At 34.7% G+C, this 22645-nt stretch overlaps 1 protein-coding gene across 3 annotated transcripts in view; it reads right to left on the bottom strand.

Moving 5' to 3' along the window:
• TMEM135 (transmembrane protein 135) overlaps positions 1–22645 on the bottom strand; it is a 260464-nt gene that overhangs the window by 116125 nt on the left and 121694 nt on the right. For 2 of the 3 annotated variants that reach the window (XM_007168482.2, XM_057553678.1), the window contains exon 5: positions 22172–22237. The exons of the other annotated variant lie outside the window; for it this stretch is intronic. In XM_007168482.2, coding sequence (XP_007168544.2) covers positions 22172–22237 — 66 coding nt within the window. The remainder of the gene's footprint in view (positions 1–22171; positions 22238–22645) is intronic. 3 annotated transcript variants of the gene reach the window in all.

The following is a 22645-nucleotide window of genomic DNA, read 5'->3' as shown; positions in this document are numbered from 1 at the left end:
CTATTAAGTTTCATTAACTTAATAGTTTTGGAAGTGTGCTATCATACTATCTCATTTTTCACCATTCATCTTCTAAAGCCTCAAGCTTAGTATAAATTATAGAAATATAAATATTAACAAAAGTGATTTGATTCTCCAGCATGAACATAACAAGCTTGATTCACATTTGAACAGTAAAAATAAATATTAAGGTTACAGAGAGAAGTTTTCTAAGATGCCAAGAAACTACCATTGTTACCATTTCTCATTTCTTCAGTGAAATCTCTGACTATAGCCTGTATTCTTTGTAAACTGCCAATAAAAGTCACAAATCAGAGGAACAATTCAAGAAACCTAACAAGCAGTTTAAATTTAAAGAGAAGGGTGAAAATAGTGACTTTTTTAAAACTTGTTTAAAAAGGCCAAAGATTATGTGCCAGTGTTGGCAAAGGTGTGAGACAAAGAACATTCCCATAATGTGTGCTGGTGTATAGACTAGTCCTAACCCTTGACCCAGCAATTCTTCCTCCAGAAATCTATCCAACATAAGAATAAGCAAAAGTGCCTAAGAGTATGTGCTCAAGGATGCTCATTTTACCATTAAAATATTTTAACAAAAATAAAATATTGAAAACAAACCAAATGTTCAACTATAAGAGAATGAGTAAATAAGTGATGGTGAATCTGTACTGCATAATAATTATACAACAGTTATCATGAGTAAGTTGGATTGGCATATGTACCAATTGCAAGGATATTCATGATCTACTTACAATGTGAAAAAGATAATATGCAGAATGTGTATGATCCTATTTTATTGTTCAAACAGATACGTAACGTACACAATCTTTTTCCGTGTTCCTACAGATATATGCTTATACATGGAGATGAATACAAAACAGTCAAGAAGACTACAACATCAGACAGTTAATAGTGGTTACTCCAGAGGGTGAGAATGAAAGAGAGTGAAAAAAGGAGACATTTTTCCCTTTATACATTTCTACATGCCTTGAAAAGGTCAAAGAGCATATATTACTTTCAAAATCCAATGGAAACATTAAAAAGTGATTAAAAAACACAGAATGCTAGACTATAACTTATTTTTTCAGTTTTGACTTCAAATCAGCTCAATTCAATTAACCTAGAAAAATTCCATGACCTTTTTTTTTTTTCCTTTCATAAAAGCCCCTGTATGAGATTAGGGGTGGGGGATGAACAAAAAGATGACTGTGCAAACGGCATGGGCTCCCTTTCTACAACACTCTAAAGAAACAGGCATCCCAACACCATGTAGTTATCCGCTAAACGTCATCATCACAACAAAGAGGAGTCTGTGATGATGCTGGCCCTCATTGTTTAACTCTGAACTTGTAGCAAGGAGTTCTGAATAAACAACCTTATTTAGCAAAATATCCTATAACATAAATACAAAGCATTCTTTCTAAACAAAGTCAGATATAGACATTAACTGAGTCTCAAAGTATAACACAGCCTAAGAAGGTTTAACTTCTAAAGACTGGCAAATAAACAGCCTCTAGCCAGGCATAAGTAATATTTTGTGCTAGATGAATGAATGGTAAAGGAATCTGACTTTGTTTATTTTACCGCAAACAATAAGAAGTTGTTGAAACAGCATGGTGACTAGACATTTCCTTTAGTTTTACAGTTTGGCTGAAAAATGCTCCAATCTTTGAAATCTAAAGTTGTAAAATACCACCAAAAGATTCTCAACAGTCAAAGTACTATAAGCATAAAGCAAATCAAATGGAATTACATGCACACACGAGTGCACACAGAAACACACACATACACAGCATGTTTCAGGTCATCTTACTGCAGTCGTTACAACAGACCACATTCTGACTGGGCTCAAAGAAAGGGTGGTTTGAGGCTCCATGGCGGTTAAGGTCAAGATATGAAAAATCTGCAAAGCCCACGGGAGGGTTACATTGAGTTCAACAGGATCTCTTAGATTTGGCAGTTCCAACCCAACCACAATACTTTATGTCAGACAGTAACTATTTCCCCATTCCCTGTTTTCATTTCACGTGAACACATCAATCAGAATCTGGCCACAGGTACTCCACTCAGTCAACTTGGTATATACATGCTTTCCCTGCCTGGCCCCTCTAATGTAGTGTCTTTACCTCAGAGACTTTCTGTGAAGTATTTCTATGTAACCTCTAACATATAAATTCAAGCCAAATCTCTGTGGGAAATAAATTATAAGAGTTTTATTAATGAACTCTTAGTTGGTTTGACATATCTCCCTTTGAGACACAAACCAAGTATTAACATTTTTAAACATTTAAAATCTCAAAGTCAGAAAAAGTTTGAGAACCCAACAGGATAAAATATTCTTAACTAATCATATAAGCATTTGGTCAAACTATTATTTTGGCTAAGACTCATTTAATTATACACCAGGAAAACAAAGTATCCATAATACTAACCATACAATAATAACCACATTTTCCAGTATATCATCTTTAAACACTGGGTTTTTATCCTTAATTTTCTTCCCTCTCTTGTTTTATAAAATAATTTTCTATTCACTCCTACACCAATTTTAAACCTAAAAGTAACATATCACTGAGTGAAAAATATTGGTCCGTAAATTGAGTGACTCAAATTACTGAGTTTCACAATGTTTCACAAAGAAAACAAAATCATAATTTTATAAATCTTTGTTTTCCTACTTACAAAGTGGAAATACTTGTTTATAAATATATGTATAAAGTTAAATGAGCATTATAAGGCTAACCATTCAAATTCTTATCAGAAAAATCCTTTCATAATGTAATAAATGGCACTCTAAACTTTTTATTTAGCAAAGAGGATATCTGCCTACTGAGTTTTCATAAAGAGAGGTAAACCAATGTGTATTAATACTTTTCTCCTGGGTATTTTAAAATCTTATTAATTAATGTTCCCTCATGAGAGTGTTTAACAACCACCTTTTATTAAAAGCATATACCACATTCCAGCCATTGGGCCAGAAGCAACAGGCATTCAACATAGGAAGCAATGCATACAGAATAAAAATAATTTCATTATAGGTAAAGCCCCTAATATAACACAAGAATATTTAAAGAAAAAAAAAAAGAGAGTCTAACGCTAAAAATATACTGAAACACAATACAATTTGTCATGTGTATAGTTTCTGAATCATACTTTTTTTAATTTTAATTTTTTTTAGAGTATAGTTGATTTATAATGTGTTAGTTTCAGGTATACAACAAAGTGATTCAGTTATATATCCACATATAGTCATTCTTTTTCAGATTTTCTCATATAGGTTATCACAGAATATTGAGTAGAGTTCCCTGTGCTATACAGTAGGTCCTTGTTGGTTACCTATCTTATATATAGTAGTGAGTGTATGTTCATCCCAAGCTCCTGATTTATCCCTCCCCCCGCAACCTTTCCCCTTTCCCTTAAGTTTGTTTTCGATGTCTGTAAAGTCTATTTCTGTTTTGTAAATATGTTCATTTGTATCATTTTTAAATTAGATTCCACATAAGAGTGATTATCATATGATATTTGTCTTTCTCTGTCTGACTTGCATCACTTAGTATGATAATCTCTAGGTCCATCCATGTTACTGCAAATGGCATTATTTCATTCTTTTTTATGGCTGAGTAATATTCCATTGTATATATGTACCACATCTTCTTTATCCATTCCTCCATCGATGGACATTTTGGTTGCTTCCATGTCTTGGTTATTGTAAATAGTGCTGCAAGGAACATCAGAGTGCATGCATCATTTCGGATTATGGTTTTCTCCAGATATATGCCCAGGAGTGGGATTGCTGGATCATATGGTACTTCTATTTTTAGTTTTTTAAGGAACCTCCATACTGTTCTCCATAGTGGTTGTACAAATTTACATTCCCACCAACAGTGTGGGAGGGTCCCCTTTTCTCCACACCCTGTCCAGCATTTATTGTTTTCAGACTTTTTGATGATGGCTATTCTGATTGGTGTGAGGTGATACCTCATTGTAGTTTTGATTTGCATTTCTCTGATAATTAGTGATGTTGAACATCTTTTCATGTGTTTTTTGGCCATCTGTATGTTGAAACATACTTTTAGCATTAGAAACTCCTTCATTTACTAAGTGGACTAAACAGTAATTTTCTAAAAATCATTCTGTATCACTGCTGTTTTTAAAGACCTAAAGTAACCAGATACTTCTATGAAATTCTTACCTAAAAGCCATTCTGTCAGGCAAAACTATCGATTAATTCCTCACTGTGCAGTTTTCAAAAAGCAACAGTTAAAGGCATACTCTATTACTACTGAAGGTTAAAAACTTTGTTGAATTAAAAAATAGTCAACCCAATTATGGAGGTAATACCAAACAGAAAGTTTATCTGAAATTAAATTGTTTTTATAGAACATATATAATATTCGTGTAACTGTTCTTTTTCTTCCCAGCTTCACAGTAATGGCTTAAGAAATTGGCATCTTCTGGTGTTCTCAGTACTCCTGGGGTGAAAACATTAATGGTTGTCAGTCATTATCAACCTCAGTGAAGGGCACATGCATTTGAGTTTATACCGTGTCCTGGTGACTTAGCCTAGTGCTAAGCACACAGTAGGGAGGAATGTAATAATAAGCACTGACTTTGTATGCCAGGTACCTGGATCTTAATCCCACATCCATATTTTGAGCAAGACACTTAACTCCTCAGAACCTCAGTTTCTTCTTCCACCAAATGGGAATATGAATAAAACCTGTTCTGTCCACGCCAAGCGTGCTTGTGATGACCAAAAGAGATAGGAAAGCGCCTCCTATGCTATGTAGAGCTATGTCGATGGAGGTAGTTAATGTTATTATACTTCATAATAAATTGATAGTTACTAATGACTTGTGATTTGAGTGATATAAAGCAACTGGCCTCCCCTCCCAGGCAGGTAGGGCCGAGTTGAGCATGGAGCAGGGGGGATCAAACAGTCCGAGTCTTGGGTGAAAGACTTGCCGAGAAGCAAGGGACTGTTTGAAATACCATTGTTCTGGAGTGAAGGGTCTGCAAAGAAAGACAGTCAGAACTCAACTGGGTCTAGGAGACAGAATCCAAGGAGAGTCCAGAGTTCGTAGCGGCATCATGGGGATGGTACCCTTTATAGGTTGCCTGTGGCCCTGGCAGGAAGGGAGTTGTTAAGGTTCTCAGGTCAACTGGGGCTGAGGGCTTTTATGCAGGAGCAGAGACCTTCCCTCCTGGCATAATCTGTAGGCTTCTGGAAGGCTCCTCCCCACACTTTCTTCCTCATTCCCTGTTAATGATGCCTAAAAGTGCATGCAAAATGCATTCCTTGAGCTTTTTTTTTTTTTTTATCTTCATCCTTTTTAATAGAACTGCTTCCAGTGTTTTTTTCCTTCCAGTTGTACTGAGGTATAGTTGATTGAGATAGAATTCTCTTAAATAATTTTCCAAAAGAACAGATGAAATAACTGTGACACAAAGTATTTTTTGAGTTTAAAAGATTCTAAAATATTTGAAAGATACATTGTAAATTTTTTTCTATTGTCCTATTGTTTTCTAATGTTCACTAAATTTGCTTTTAGAACAGATTAAGATTAATCAAGCTCTTTTGGGATTTGTAAACAATAGTGTTAATACAGAAATAGCATACAGAAAATAATGTGATTTGCAAGTTTCAGTGTCACTGCATACATTTCAATTATCCTAAGAAATCCGCCTATAGAAGTTTACTTTTTATGAGATGATTTAACTATAATGCCCTTTTTTAAAAAGGTGCTCTGAAATTAAAAACATTAAGAACTAAATTTTACTTGCCTTTAACTTTACTATGGACTATAGAGGTGACAAATTTTAATGATGACTGAACCATGCCAATTGAAAAGAAACATCAGTCATTTAGACAGCTACAATTCAGACACAATAGAGCTTTTAGCTTCAAGCAATAGCATTTTTCCCTTGCCCTTCCCTAACCTCAACTCTATACAACTATGTTCTGTTAGGATTAGAAGTAATTAAACCTTAGTAGATCATGTGCATATGATAGAGAAAATTTCCATCAAATACCATAGTAAAACCAAATATTAATTTTACTTACATTCCATATGAAAGTAAACTATTTAACAAAAAACCACATTTATAACATTTAACACTAAGTACTCAAGAGAAAAATTAAAAGAAACCCAAATGAACCTATACTTTAAAAAGTGAGATCCGTGAAAGCATGGGTTATGTCATTTATCATTACATTCCCTGTGTCTAGAACACAGTCTAAAAACATAATTTTCTAAAGAAAAAATATTTCCTAAAGCAAATCTAATTTTCATTAAGTAAAATAATCAATAAGCAGCAAGTGATGCAAAGTACCTTCAGGCACTCCCATCACATTAACATTAAAATCAATTGTTTTAATAATCAGACATAGCAAAAATACAAAAGCAAATAGAAATTATATGTGCCACAGGCCTCGGTGTTGAAGATTTAAGGAGACTCAAATTCCTGCCCACAGACAATATTTCTCATCACCTACAATTCACAGAACCCTGATTATGGTGCTACCATTTTAATCATTACATCATAACAGGTAGATGTGATTATTAAGACTATATTGAACAGCCTTCCACCTAATATCACAAATCCAAGCAGTGAACAAGAAACTGAAACCTAAACAAACATACCTACAAGAGAGGACTTTCATTTTTAGTTTTCTCCTCTTAATTTATTGTCAATTTGTCTTTATTAACTCATTGAACATAAACTGGAATTATGTACCTAGTGTCATCCAGAATACAAAGGAAAATTAGACACAAAAACCGTCCTTAAGGAACTTAAAATCTAGCCGGAAACATAAGGCAAGTAACTAAATAACAAACGTACATGCAGGAGATACTGAAGGCTTTTAGAGAGTATAAATACTGTGCTGTGATATTGCAGAAAAAGGAAAAACGACTTCCAGCTGGGGAAAGCAAAGCATGCTTCACAGAGGAGGTAGCAATTGAGATAGGTCTCACTTGAGGAATGAGTAGGATCTGAACATGAAAAGTGGAAGAAACGGGAAGGGGCACAGAGTTTGTTTTCAACAAACATTTACTTGCTACTGAATCTTTCATTATCTTTTGGCATGGTACAAAGAGCTATTACCATCTGCTTTTTAGCATTCTGTGAGGTAAGCTAACATCTTTTTTTCTTTGGCAGTGGTGGTGATAAGAAGAGGTGGTCATATTTTCTGCAAAGTCTGGGTGTTTCCTTTCCCATAGTGTTGCACACCCCAGGTAGCACCAGAAAAGGAAAACACCTTCATATGCTTTTACCGTAATTCTCTGAGAACAACTGGTCTTACCACGTTTGCTAAATTTGCTTTATTTAAAACGTTAGTCTATATTTGTGACTTAGTAATAAACCACGTTTAAGAAAACTACAGAAAGACTATACCTAGTATATAACTTGATTTTCTTTTCAAGGGTTTTCTTCTACTTAACATTTAGGTGAAAATATAATGCGATGGTTTTTAAAAAAGACTAAATATAACTGCCAAAATAGTCTTGACAAAACCCATGCAAACTAAAGTTAAACACAGCTCTTAAGGCAGCAGAATCAATATTTTTGAAACGCAAGATCAACAATGCTTTAATACAGCTGTCAGAGCTAAAAGATCTGGGGCTAAAAGCTCACTAACTGGGAATTCTTACTTGAGTCTGTAGTCCTCCACATACTCCACCTGGTTTTCAACTTCACATGTACAACCTCTACCCAGTATCACAAATCTGAACAATGAACAAGAAACCGTAACTTAAACACACATACAAGAAAGCACTTTTATTTTCCTCCACTTAGCTTGAATATAGAATTTTAAAAAAAACAGCTTGTGGGTCACAAAATGTACATTGTATACCTACTATTAATAGGAAATACAAAACATACACATATATTTCACTTTAACATGTAAATTTGCAAAGTGTGCATGAAAAGAATACTTTATTTTAATACTATTAAGTATCATTACATATTCAAAATTCTGTTCTGAATTTTTATTTTTGACAAATGCTTTTCAGCTTCTTCCTTGGGCTTTATTAAGGGTATTAAAGCTTATTAGTCTCATTTCAAAGACGCTCCACGTTATCAATCTTCTCTTTAAAATAAAAATTGGAAACTTAGCTGAAAAGGAATTGAATACTTCAGTATCATGTAGAAATGAATCTGGGTGACTTACAGTTCCACATGTGAGGAACTTGGAAGTTACCACCCCCAACCTAACAATTAAAAAGCTGAACAGGGGCTTCCCTGGTGGCGCAGTGGTTGGGAGTCTGCCTGCCGGTGCAGGGGACACGGGTTCGAGCCCTGGTCTGGGGGGATCCCACATGCCTTGGAGCAACTAGGTCCGTGAGCCACAATTACTGAGCCTGCGCGTCTGGAGCCTGTGCTCCGCAACAAGAGAGGCCACGATAGCGAGAGGCCCGCGCACCGCAATGAAGAGTGGCCCCCACTTGCCGCAACTGGAGGAAGCCCTCGCACAGAGACGAAGACACAAAACAGCCATAAAATAAAAATAAATAAATAAATAAATAAGCAAATATGGTTAAGAAAAATATATTAAAAAAAAAAAAAAGCTGAACAAACTGAAAATCCAACAACTCTTCTTGGAGACAGGGCAAACCACTTCCCCCAAGACTGGAGAAACAGACTAACAAATACAAGAGAGTCACAGCTTACCTCAGTAGAGACTCAGAGTAGAAACCATGGCAACCAGTGCCAGAGTAGGAAAACCTGAACTGTAATTGACTGAACTGCAGGAGGCTCAGTGTGGACAAATTGAGAGTTAAAAACACCAGTCATAAGGGGACCCTCACACTTTTGTGAGTTTTACCTCCAGGAGCTTAAGTAGGTTCTCCCAATAAATATCAGAGAAAAATCTCCTGTGCTTCCAAGCAGGGAGAAGGGAAAAGGAACCATTTTCAAATAAGCCAGAGCACTCTGTTCTTTTTTTCGAACATATTTTATTTTATTTTATAAATTTATTTATTTTTATTTTTGGCTGTGTTGGGTCTTCATAGCTGCTTGCAGGCTTTCTTTAGTTGCAGCGAGCAGGGGCTAGTCGTCGTTGCGGTGCACGGGCTTCTCATCGCGGTGGCTTCTCTTGTTGCGGAGCATGGGCTCTAGGTGCAAGGGCTTCAGTAGTTGTGGTGCACGGGCTCAGTAGTTGTGGCTCACCAGCTCTAGAGCACAGGCTCAGTAGTTGTGGCACAAGGGCTTAGTCGCTCTGCGGCATGTGGGATCTTCCCAGACCAGGGCTCGAACCTGTGTCCCCTGCGTTGGCAGGAGGGTTCTTAACCACTGCACCACCAGGGAAGCCCAGCACTCTGTTCTTAACAAGACCTGCCCTCAAGGGAAACTAGTTAACTAGAGCCTAACCTGCTGGGGTATTATGAGAGCCTAATTGGTCTGGAATAACCCAACTCCAGCCTACTTTAGCCATCCTGCCCCACCTACGTAAGTTGAAAACAACTGAGAAACACCTGCAAAGTTCACAGTGCAGAGACATAGGCTCACTAGAAGACTGAGACCAAATCATAGGACTATAAACTGCTTCCCTTCCTGCAATACCTCATCATCACATTACTAAAGTCCTATTTACAGCAGTTCCTTTTATCCAGTACACCATGTCCAACTATCAAGAAAAAAATTACAAAACATAACACAACATTGTAAATCAACTATACTCCAGTAAAAATTAATTTAAAAAAATTACAAAACATACTAAACATACTAAAAGGCAAAACACAGTTTGAAGAAACAAAGCAAGCATCAGAACCAAACACAGATGTTGGAATTATCAAACCAGGAATTTAAAACAACTATGATCAATATGCTAAGGGCTCTAATGGACAAAGTAGACAGTATGCAAAAACAGATGGGCAATGTAAGCAGAGAGATGGAAATCCTAAGAAAGAATCAAAAAGAAAAATGCTAGAGATTTAAAAAACAAACAAACCCACACTGTAACAGAAATGAAGAATGCCTTTGATAGGCTTATTAGTAGATAGGACATGGCTGAGGAAAGAATCTCTGAGCTTGAGGATGTATCAGTAGAAACCTCCAAAAACTGAAAAGCAAAGAGAAGACTGAAAAAAAAAAAAAAAAAAAAAAAAAAAACCAGAACAGAATATCCAAGGACTGTGGGCAACCACAGAAGGCATAACATACACGCAATGGGGATACCAGAAGGAGAAGGAAAAAAGGAACAGAGGAAATACCAGCAACAATGACTGAGAACTTCCCCCAAATTAATGTCAGACACCAAATAATAGATTCAGTAAGCTCAGAGAAAATTAGGCGGGATAAATGCCAAAAAAACTACACCTAGGCATATCATTTTCAAACTAGAGAAAATCAAAGATAAGGAAAAAATCCTGAAAGAAGCCAAAGGAGAAAAATAATTTGTAGAACTAGCCTCCTTAATTATTTATGCTCCTTAATCTTCAACAGTAATGGTACTGTCTTCCAATACACATTTTTGTTGTTGTTGTTTTAAGCATTACTTTTTCAATCTTTTACTCTACATACAGTGAAATTTAGTTTAAAGGGTTTTGAAAACTGCACAGTGTACTACCTACCACCCAGTGTCATGATACAGAATAGTTCCATCACCAAAAACATTCTTTTGTTTTGTCCTTCTGTAATCAACTCCTCCTCCACCTTCAATCTCAGGCAACCAGTGATCTGTTCTCCCATCCCCTACAGTTTGGGCTTTTGCAGAATGTCATATAAATGGAATCATACAATGTTTAGACTCGTAGGGGTTCACTGAGCTTTAGGAATGTATAAATGTATGTCCACCAAATGTGGAAGTTGGCAGCCATTATTTCTTCAAATATTTTTTCTTCACAAATCTCTTTGTCTTCTCCTCTGGTACACTTATGACACAAATGTTAGACCTTTGCTATTGTCCTTCAGGTCCTTAAGCTCTGTTCATTTTCTTCAGTCTTTCCTTATTGTTCAGATTGTACAATTACTATCAAGCTTTCTTCAACTTTTCTTTCCTCTATCTTCACTCTGCTATTGAAATCATCTAATGAATATTTAGTTATTTTAACATTTAATATTAATATTTGAGTTATTTTAATTTTCTTTCCCCAAATTTCAATTTGGTTCTTTTTACAGTTTCTTTTTCTTGTCTGGGAACTTCAGTCTTTCCATTCATTTCAAAAGTGCTTACACACTTTTACACCAGGTTACACAGTGTTTTACAATGTTTACACAGGGTTATAATAGCTGCTCTGAGAACTTTTTATTGTAATTCCAACATCGAAGTAATTACAGAATTGGTACCTGTTGAGCACTGTTTTCCCTACAATTGGTTATAATCTCCCTAGTTCTTGGTATGTCAAATACTTTTGGAGACTTGAGACTTGTATTTTGATACTCTTAATCATGTTAAAGACTCTTGGTCCTCTGTAGAACTGATTTGTTGTTGTTTTTATTGCTGTTTTGTCATTGTTGTAGGCAATCAACCCTGTTATGTTCCAACCACAAGTCCCAACCCACCGTCTGTGGGCTGTGGTTTCAATACCATTTTCAGTTTCCCAAGTCTTTTCAGTGCTATTCAGTCTCTCCCTATATGTGCCACCAAAGGGCAGTGGTCTATGCTATAGTTCAGTTCTCAAAGCCTTAATGCTTCCTCAAATAAGTTCCACACATGCTTAGCTCAGGAGTGAATTTCAGACTTCATACACAGATTTAGGTCATCTTTTTCTCTATCTCCTGCCTCTCCATGGTTTTCCCCGCAGTCTGTCTCCCATGTCCCTTTTCTCAATCCTCTGTCTACATTGGGTTTTTTGGTTCCCCATTCCGTCGCATGTTTCCTGCAATTACAACTGCCTCAGGGGTAAAGTGGCAAGGAAAAAAAGGAAGTGAAAAATAACAAATATTCTCTCCACACTCGTTGGACTACAGGAGTCCCTTTTTCCAGTTTCTCTGGTCAAAGAGGAAGATTATCTTTCAGTTATAAATGGCTGCATAGCGGCACTGCCACTACTGCCACCACCACTGGAGGACAGCCTCATAATTGGGGCCTGCACTGCTGTCCCACCAGAAAAATAAAACCAAAATATAAAACAAAAAGAAAATGGTGATTTTCTGCACAGCCTCCTTTATGCAGGGGTCCTCCTTTCCAGTTCTCTGACCATACACAGAGGAAGAGGGGTTTTCTCTTAGAGCTTTTTCTGCCTGGATCCATTGTGGGGATCAAGAATAGGAGAGTCCCTAGAGTCCCAGCCAGGAGATAAAGGATGGTAGGTGGAAGGGAAAAGGAAACTCACTGCTATCAGTCACATGTCCAGTTTTGACCTCCTTCCCAAAACCTCCTGCGATTATTTACTCTTTAGAGACCTCAGATAGTTGCTTTATGTATTCGTTTCAGAGTTTTTAGTTGTAATCAGTGGGAGAGATAGGCTGTGTTTCCTCCATCTTAGCAGAACCAGAACCACAAAATTTCCAGAAATACAACCCTAACATTTATAGTCAATTGATTTGTGACAAAGGTGTCAAAGCAATTCAACAGGCAAAGAAGAGTTCTTTCAACAAATACTGCTGGGACAATTGGATATCCAAAGGCAAAATAAATAGATGAAACTTTGCCTCACACTGTATGCAAAAGCCAACTCAAAACGGATCACAGATCTAAATGTAAAATCAAAGATTATAAAACTTTTAGAAGAAAACAAAGGAGAAAATCTTTGTGACCCTGGGTTAGGTTAGAAAAGATTTCTTGGATATGACACACACACACACAAAAAAAGAATGAACTGAACTTCATCAAAATTTAGAACTTTTCAAAGAGCACTACTTAGAAAGACGGGCCACAGACTGCGAAAAAATATTTTCAGATCATATATTTAATGAGAGATTTGTATCCAGATTTTTTTTTTTTTAAATCACCTCCTACAACTCAACAGTGAGAAACAAACAATATAAAACTGGGCAAAAGATTTTAACAGACATTTCATCAACGATATACAAATGACTAATAAGAACATGAAAAGATACCCAACATCATTAGTCATTAGGGAAATGTAAATTACAACCACAATGAGATACCACAACATAATTCTAGAATGGGTATAATCAAAAAGACTGATAATACCAAATGTTGGCAAAGATGTTGACAAACTGGCCTCCTGTCCATTGCCACTGGGAATGTAAAATGATACAGCCACTTTTTCTTTAAAAGTTACTCATATGACCTAGCAATTCCACTCTTAGGTATCAACCCAAGAGACATTAAAACATATGTCAACACAAAGACTTCTATGCAAATGCTCACAGAAGTATTATTCATGATAGCCCCAAACTGGAAACTATCCAAATGTTCGTTAACTGGTTAACAGATCAACAAAATATTATCCATACAAGAGAATACTATTCAGTCATGAAAAGGGGAAAGAAACTGATAATGGAGGAAACTCAAAAACATGCTAAGTGAAAGAAGTCAGAAATGAAAGAGTATATACTGTATAATTCCATACATATGAAAATTTCAGAAAAAGCAAATCTATAGATTGTGCTATAATAAAGAATGTATCTGCACTTTGTTCCCAGTTCCTGGTACACAGCTTGAAACATCCTTGGAATTTCCTGAGTGACAGGAGTGTCTGTTATGCTAATGAAGTGATTCATAGTGTTAGGATCAGGGCTGACCACCAGAAAGACCAACCACATCATTTAACACAAATCCTCTCTTTTCTGATCTGCCACATCCCTACTGAACCACCACAAACAATACTTGTCTCTACATAGCAAACTCATCTATTGAGAACACAGCCAAGAGTCAACAAAGAAAGGAAAAAAGATGTACAAACAAAATGGTAAAAATTATATTTGGACACACGTATGTGTAAAAAATTGAATTTCTCTGGAAATTCAAAATGTTTAAATTACTTGCTGCTGAACTCACCCCAATACTACACACAAAATTCCTGTGGTATGCTTTGTACAAAGAAACATTTTCTGTATGTCTAAAGACTTCATTTTTAAAAGAGGGCCTGCATTTTTAATGCTCTCAACCACATTCAGCTATATAACCAAAGTAGGCAAGTTTCAGTTCAGTGGGGAGGTAGTTGGAACTGGCCTTACCCATGTGGAAATAATTGCTTTCCTGGCCTAAAGCTCTTCCTATTAGGATCAAAACAAACTGATGTTATCTTAAGAACCCTTCCAATTTTTGAAAAATAAAACCTAAGTGTTCCATAGTTCCAGATATTATCCAGATATCGTTTGTTTTGTTTAAGGACAAAATTATGGCATATTTATTTTTGTATTTAAATCAAAAGCAGAGTTATTATTATGAAGAAAGTAAGGGCATTTTGAAAGATAATTATCTCAGTATAGAAAGGCACATACAGAATTGGTATAGACAAGGCCACCAAGCTTAAACACTGTGATCTGATGTTTTTAAAACCTCACTTTGGCCCTTGCCCTTCTTTGCACCAGAATTTTCCAAATAAACTGTTCACCAAGAATATGAAATAATGCCAGAGCACATAACATGATGAGCCATTTAAAGTAGATTTAGTAACAAAGACAAAATATTCCAGGAAGAATAAAATATAAACTCTGAAGCTCAATGTTTTACAATGCCACTGGCATGGATTCTAAATCTTCTAAGCACCTGCCAAAATATAACATGTTGTTTTGTTTCATGGAATTGGAAAACTGAAAAAAATATATGAAGATGTTACTTAGACCAGTATTCTGCCTCTGGCAGTATCTATACCGTCCAGATTGATGGCTAATAAGAAATACAACTTTTTAAAAATGAGCAAGATAGCAGACCTACAACCTCTTTGAAGTCTCTTAATGTTTCGCCACCTTGAAATCATGACCAGTGGCTCCAGTTATCTCAAACCTTCTGTCCTGCAATCAAAGCTCATTTCTTCCCACCTCATCAGAGATAGGTTTGGGACTTCTTTGTATATACCTTGCTTATTATAAATACTCCCTAGGCCTTAACATTTCTCTAGATCCTTTTCCATAATTATTTCGTTTCTCCTTCTCAGGATGTTATCCATTTTCCCCACATGTGCTTTTTTGTTTTTTGTTTTTTTAAAGCTATATTCTACTTGCTTCTTGAAAGGAAAAACATCATAATAACTTTTCTAGGCTAAATTCTAATAGATTACAGTCATCTGTCAATATTCTCAGGTGATTGGTTCCAGAACCACCACGGATACCAAAATCCGCAGATCCTCAAGTTCCTTAAATAAAATGGCCCTAGTATAGTCAGCCCTACATATATGCAGATGGGGAAACCATGGATACTGAGGTCCAACTGTATTGGTATGGTTTATCAACATGTTTAGAATGAGGAAATCACTCCTAGAAGAAAAAAACAATAAACTTGCAAACATTATTTGGGAACACTCTAAAGTGGTCAGAATTCTTTTTTTTTTTTTTCCCTTAGTGATATGGGGATATGAGAGGAAACTAGTCAAGTTAACAAAGAGTATATTTCAATGGCAATAGACATGTGTAAAGTCTCTTAATATTTTCTTCCTGATAAAACACAATACATAAATCAGAGGTCTTATCACAGAAGAGATAATCCAATTTTCCTTGACAGGATCAACTGAGCCTTGGTCTGCATTTCTGGGAGGTCAGTGTCTAGTCATTCTCAGTGGGACTTTTGCCCAACTAAGACTTGGAATTATCTTGGAATTATCTAAGTTTTCACTACATAATGACTTTACTCTGTTTTTTTAATAGGATTCTTATGTCTATTTGTATATGTCAGTTTTTCTACCATTGCACTTCCCCTTGCTATATTTATTCTATGCATAGAAACAAAACTATGACCAACAGAATTTGATTGACTAGTGCACTTAAAGTCTCTAACTAAACATATACTGTGTATTACTGAGCTACTGGCACTAGACAGCAGAGGGCACTGGTAATATATAGGCTGACCCAAATATCTTGAGTCCCATAGGAAGGAAATGATAATTTAAAAGTACTAGTAACATTGCTAGTAGCATAGCTATGGACCCAAAATATCTGTCTTTCATTACTAACTGTTAGTTCACACTCTGTTATAAATAACCACAATCCAGAGATGCCCATATACTCACTCCAATATAGAAAATACTTCATCATATTTAATTAAATAACAAATAGCTATCATTTAATACAGGCTAAATCCTAACAGGTTTATTTTGTGTTATTATGCTAGCTCCTTTATAAATTTATTTCTCACAGAGTAATGTATGAAGTGGATGCTTTTATTCCTATTTAAAGAAGCCGACGCTGTGTGGCAAGGTCCTAAGTGGCAGGTTTATGGACTCAGCCACTCCTGAGAGCTTAAACTGTATTAAGTCTTATTTACAGTTAAAACCCAGCACTTAGCATAGTGCCTGGCACTCAATTAATATTTAGGGAAGAAAGAGCGGGGAAGGGACTCTAGATCTGATAACAGTGCCATGTGTCACATCTGCCTTTAAGATGCTCTTAATAAGTATTTGCTCATTTGATTAGATTTTACAAGCCACTAGTTACTGGCATAGTACTAGGCACTAGGCCTCAGAGACTTCACTATAAGAAATACTAATACTTTGCTTATTAAAGACATATATTTCCTCAGGTGGTATTAAAAGAGAAATAGTATAAAAAATTTAATTGAGAAAAAAACAGATACAATTTTTAAAATATAAATAAAAGTTTACTTCTAGGTTTCCTTATATAAAGAATTTGTGTTCAAAAAAAGAAAATACTTGGTTTAAGTATCATATTAAACTGAATATAATTTTTAACATAATTTCAACAGTGTTAGAGATATATCTAATATCTTAATAGTCAACTTTGTGACTAAGAGTAAATATTATATATGTAAATTTCATAGACTCTTCAAGTATTCCTTAATTCATGAAAAAAGTTGTTAAAAATTATATCATTGTATTATGAACTTCATGATTTGGGGATAATATAGCCCTAGTATTTTTATATATATATATAAATCTACAAAGATATTTATGATTATACTTATCTTAAACTGAGGGCCTCACTGCAGCAATCACAAAAATGAAATATTCTTTATGACTTATTTAAAAAGCATGCTCCAGAAAGGCAAAAAAAGGTTTCCATTCTAATAAAACACACAGAATACCTAATACCATGCAGTAACATAAAACAAAAGTAAATACTGTGTCTAATCCCACATCCATCTTTCCAAAACATCAACAAACCATGCTACTGTGTTCTACTTTATATATAAAAATCTTTAAATACACCTCAGATTTCTTTGTTATTTCTTTATCTGTTTTGTCTAACTCAAATTGTACATTCCCTGAGTTCACAGAAGACATAAGATTGAAAAATACTTCTCTAAAACAGTAACTTACAATAGTGGGTAAGCATTAAAATCAGTAGATGCTTTAAAAAATACAGCTACTGGAGCCCTAGGCTAGACCTAATGGACAAAGTCTTTGGGGATGGAGCCCATGCACCTATAATTTACAGAGCTCCATGGGCAATTCTCATGCACAGTCAAGGCTGAGAACCACAAAAAAGAAAGACTATACAAAGCTGCCTAGAAGCAGAAAATGTTAAAGCTGAATAGGCCCTTAAAGATCATTTAATCAACTCATTTTCCAGAGTATGAATTTGAAATCGTGAGATGGTAAGTAAATTGTCCAAGATCACATAGCTATTAATGCCAGGAAGAGAACCAGGTCTACTGGCAGGCAGACTAGCGCTCTTTACATCACACAAGGCTGCCTTCTCCACTTGGGAAGAAGAAATGGTATTCATTCTTGATTATGCCACAAGATTAAACAGTATCATAGCATTCATATAGCAAATTCTCAGGGAAATGTGATTAAAAAAAAAAAAAAAACTTATCTCCTTCGGAAAAAATGGTGAAAAAAGGATCTAAACTGGAAAGCTGTTTTGATGTATAAAGGAGCTGAATAATTATAAAGTGCCTGGAAAAGGCACTCAACAAATGTTACTCCCTTTCAACACCACAACCTCCTCCCCCTTCCTTTTTGATTCTACATCAAGACATCTTCCCAGCTCTCAACTATGTCCGTTTTTATACTGTTTCTCCTAATTGGCAATGCCCTTTGACCTCTTCTTCAATGATGCTCATAAATTTCTCCAAGGCCCAGTTGAAGATGTGCCTTCTAAGAAATCTTCTGAACTAACTTACCCTATTCTAATTATTGTTTTGTCCTTCATTATCTAAATTGCTTATACTTTTAAATCATATACTTGCTTATACCTTCTTTTGAAGCTTTGTAATTATAATTACTTCCTAGTTGCTTTGTATGTTTTTATTTTCTTCCATAATTAGAACATAAGCTATCAGTGGACTAGAATATTAGCTCCCCAAAGACAAGGATACTGGTCTGTTTTGTTTACTGATAGATCGCAGGCACCTAAAACAATGTCAGGAACATAGAAGGTGCTCAATAAATACTTGTGGTGACTGAACAAACAGGCAAAGATTATTTTTTCTTCTATTCATGAATCTCTCCAACATAAAGACACAGATATGAAACATTAAACATTCTGAAAAAAACAAAGATAGATATGCTTGTACTTTAGAAAATTCACAGAATTTTTTAAAATTAATAAAGCTATAATAGATGAATCAACTCACTGGCTACAAGAAATCATTTAGCTTCTTCATTACATACTCTCAGTGATTCACTGGATATATACTGGCAGCTGATACACAGAAGGTAAAGGCTTTAATTAAGACCTAGAGTTTGAAATCCCCTTCCTATGGTAAAGAACTGCTTAACTTTGTTCTCTTTTAAAACTCTGAATTAAGAAGACTCTAATGAAAAAACACTAATTTCTGGATTACTCAGGTTTCAAGTTATATAAAATAACATTACATAATTTTTCCAATACATAAGTTTAAGAGAGCAACTTTATCTTTTTAACAAACAACTTGTTTCACCCTATACATAAGTACCTGCAAGGCTGAAAACAGGATCGTACCTTTCTTGAAAATATTTTAAAAGTACAATTTTTGAGCCAAGCACATTCAATAACTATTTTTGATAGTGATAATTTTACAAGTTAGCTTTCCCAAATAAGGAAACACATTAACTCTGCCCAATATTACGTTAACAACCTAAATGGGAAAAGAATTTGAAAAAGAACAGATACATGTACATGTATAACTGAATCACTTTGCTGTACACCTGAAACTAACACAACATCGTTAATCAACTATACTCCAATGTAAAATAAAAAGTTAAAAAATAAAAAAATTTTAATTTTAATTTAAAAAAATTCTACCCCCCCCAAAATTACCTGCTTTTTAGCTTATGTAATTTAATCAAAATTTAAAAATCCAGCTACCCTATATATAGGACTGTACAAAGAATACATCAACATGGTTAGGCATTCAGTGACAAAACAGAATTGTGAAGGGTCAATATTTTTTTCTATTCATTTTAAGCCATATACCTCTACACATATGAAAAGATAACAGTGATAATCAGAATGCATTAAAAAACATGGCTGATTACACAATCTCAGAGGTCTTAGCTACCATGCTGTTGCTATTTTTCAACTGTCCAACTACAGGACAATTGAATGATTAGAAAACTCTAGTCTAAGTAAGTGAATTACACTGAGTGAGATTATATTCTATAGTGGAATGAATGGGCTTTGGAGTCAGACTGGGGCTCATATCTCAAGTCTTTCATCTCCTACCTGTTTGATCACAGGCAAAATGTTTAACTTCTCTGAGACTCAGTTTATCTATAAAATGGGCATAATAATTTCTCCCTTGCAGAGTTATGATGAAGATTTTAAAAGATAGTGTATCACTCCTTTGCTTAAATCCTCCAATGATTCATTATAACTTATAAAATAAATTTCAAACTCCTTCAAAAACTACGTTTTTCCTTTCAGAGGAAGGAACCATGTTTTCTGATCTCAACATTTCTTAAAATATGCAAGCAGAAATGTCCAATAGGTAGACAAAATATAGGCTTAAAGCAGGAACACAAGTAAGGGAAGACAACAGACAAGCAAAGTTCAGCATCATCAAGCATCCAGATCACAAATTTACTCAAAGACTGCTATCTTTGTAATTTGGATATACCAGTCTTTCTTCCTCCTACCTAATATCACTGTCATGGGGTTACTTATTAATCCCTGCTTAACGGATATTTTCGCGGTAATGAGCTAAAACAATTTTTCAAATACCCTAGGACAAGTAAACTCCTTACCACTCTCCTCCCTTAGCATATCACAAGTTTTCTAATATTACAAATATGGTGATTTCGGCTTCTGTTTTAAGTAGTCCATTAAATTGTTAACCCTTGCGTTTATCTCCTACTTCTAAAGTAATTCTTTATTATTGGCCGGACACTAAAATTTAGCACGTTCCAAGTGGAAGCTGGACTCTAGTTACTTACTTCCAGACTCAACCTTAACTCTCTCTCAGGTTTTTCTCCCACGTATTGATGCCACTGTTTCCTCCACCAGAGAGTAAGCTCCTCTAAAGGTGGGAACCATATTACATCATCTATTCCCATAGCACTTAGCCTACCATCTCCAAAAAATCTATGCCACTTGCACATACACATATTCAATAATTTCTTTGTTTTGTTTTGTCTTAATTCTCTATTTCCTAAAAGTCAAATAATTAAAACTAATTTGTGGCCTATCCTAGCTACCATTTACTGAATACTTCACTATGTATCACTCTGTATTTTTTTTTAATCTACAAAATATCATCATATTTTATCAACTCTAAAATATCATAGACTTAATTTTAGAGGTGTTAAAATGTGAAAAATAGTAAATGGTGACTATGAGGAGCCACTGATTAGAAGACACATTCCATTTTCAGAGATCTGAAAACACAAGGAAAAAATGTACAAGAAAGTGCTTATAAACTTTGTCCTGCATTAATACCTGTTAAACAGGTTAGTTACCTGTTGCAATCCCCAGTAATTGGGGGAGAAATGGATCAAAAGCCAGCTGCTTTAACTACTTCCTCTCCATTAAGTAAAATATGTACATATGCAATATGTGTTGATATGCTCAGATTACTTGCAAAACTGTCTTGCATACATTTACTTCCCCAAACTTTTTATAAAAGAAGATAAAGTTCAAAAGTTCACTGACCACCTCCATGAAAAATTTCATAGTAATAACTAAAATCTAAAATTCATTTTGACACAATTTTAGGCAAATAAATATGTCTGACTTTATTAACGGGAATGTTTTCTTCTCTCAAAATGGCACCTCATACTGTAGTTTGTTGAGAATACAAAGAGGTGAATTAAGTATTTTTCATAGACAAAATATATATTACAAATTAATACCAAAGAAATTTGCCAATATATGTACAATTAAACATTTAAAGACATATAATTTCCAAATGACTGTGCATTTTCACCTAACAAGCAGATATATCAACTGATAAATTTTATAATCACACAATAATACAGTTTCAAGTGTTTAGGGTATTGAATTATATATATATTACATTAAATAACACAGAACTTGATTCCAGAATAAAAAGCACTGCATTTTATCCATAAATATTTGCTAGTAGGATAGAAAAGGGAACATGGCAATGTGACATTATATTCAACCTCAACCTAAGGATATCTTAGTAAGGGAGTGAATAAAGAAAAAGCAGACAGAGTGGTAATTAGGCCAGTAATAATTTGGTAATGAAAATTTATTTCAGGTAGTAGATTTTTCTTTTTTTTAAGAATTGGTAGGAGTATTTAGAAAAGTCTAAACTTAGACTCTATCACAATTAAGCCTCAACTATAAGAAAGAACAGACTAAATTCCATTTCTCTCCCTCCCTTCGCCCTTCCTTCTGTGATAAATATCAACATTTCAAATTATTTTATGCTAGGAAAGAAGTATCACATCTGTAGAACATAAAATAGGAAGAAAGAAAGAAGTATGGGATTATGTTCAATAAATATATATATATTTGCAGAAGTTATTATTAAATGTCATTTTCTTTTAAGAGTGAAAACAATTGGTAACCAAAGATTAAAAGGCTCAGAAATTTATATTCAGCCCAAGATCTGGTTCTAACATGACTTAACTGAAATAGATTTGTAGATGAGATTTACTCAATACTTTGTACATCAGGTATTCTCAATTTGTTAAAAAAGTATACTATGAATTAAGAATTAATAATTGTATCAAAATTCTCATCTTACTTCTCCATTTCTTAACGTTGTGATGGCTCCTCTTGCTACACCCATTCTAAATAGTGTTTCTGTGGCCTGTGAATGTAAAAAAAGCAAAAATATATCATCTGTAATCTGTATTCAACTGTACATCCCAATCCCAAAATGCAAAACATTCAACCCCTTACGTTTTTTAGGAACTTCTAGAGAAGCATCAATAAGGCACCATAAGCTCTACATTATACTCTAGAAATATCATTTTCAGAATATTTTAATGCAATAAAGAGCCCAAACTGAAATATTTCAAAAGTTATTTTGATCTGCTATTATCACTAAATGCCTATAGTTTCAAATTAGCACACTTAAATAAGTTTAAAACTTAGTCTGGTTAACAAAGATTAAATAAAAATTTAGTACTTGAATTCAATTCAGAAATTATCATTTATTCTGATTTTTAGTTTCCATCTGATTTCAGTCCAAATCACTTGACTGGTACTGAAATAC

Source organism: Balaenoptera acutorostrata, chromosome 9, assembly GCF_949987535.1.
Source record: "Balaenoptera acutorostrata chromosome 9, mBalAcu1.1, whole genome shotgun sequence".
Taxonomy (NCBI): domain Eukaryota; kingdom Metazoa; phylum Chordata; class Mammalia; order Artiodactyla; family Balaenopteridae; genus Balaenoptera; species Balaenoptera acutorostrata.
Note: the sequence above shows the minus strand (reverse complement) of the source record. Positions and strands in the feature narration are given on the sequence as shown.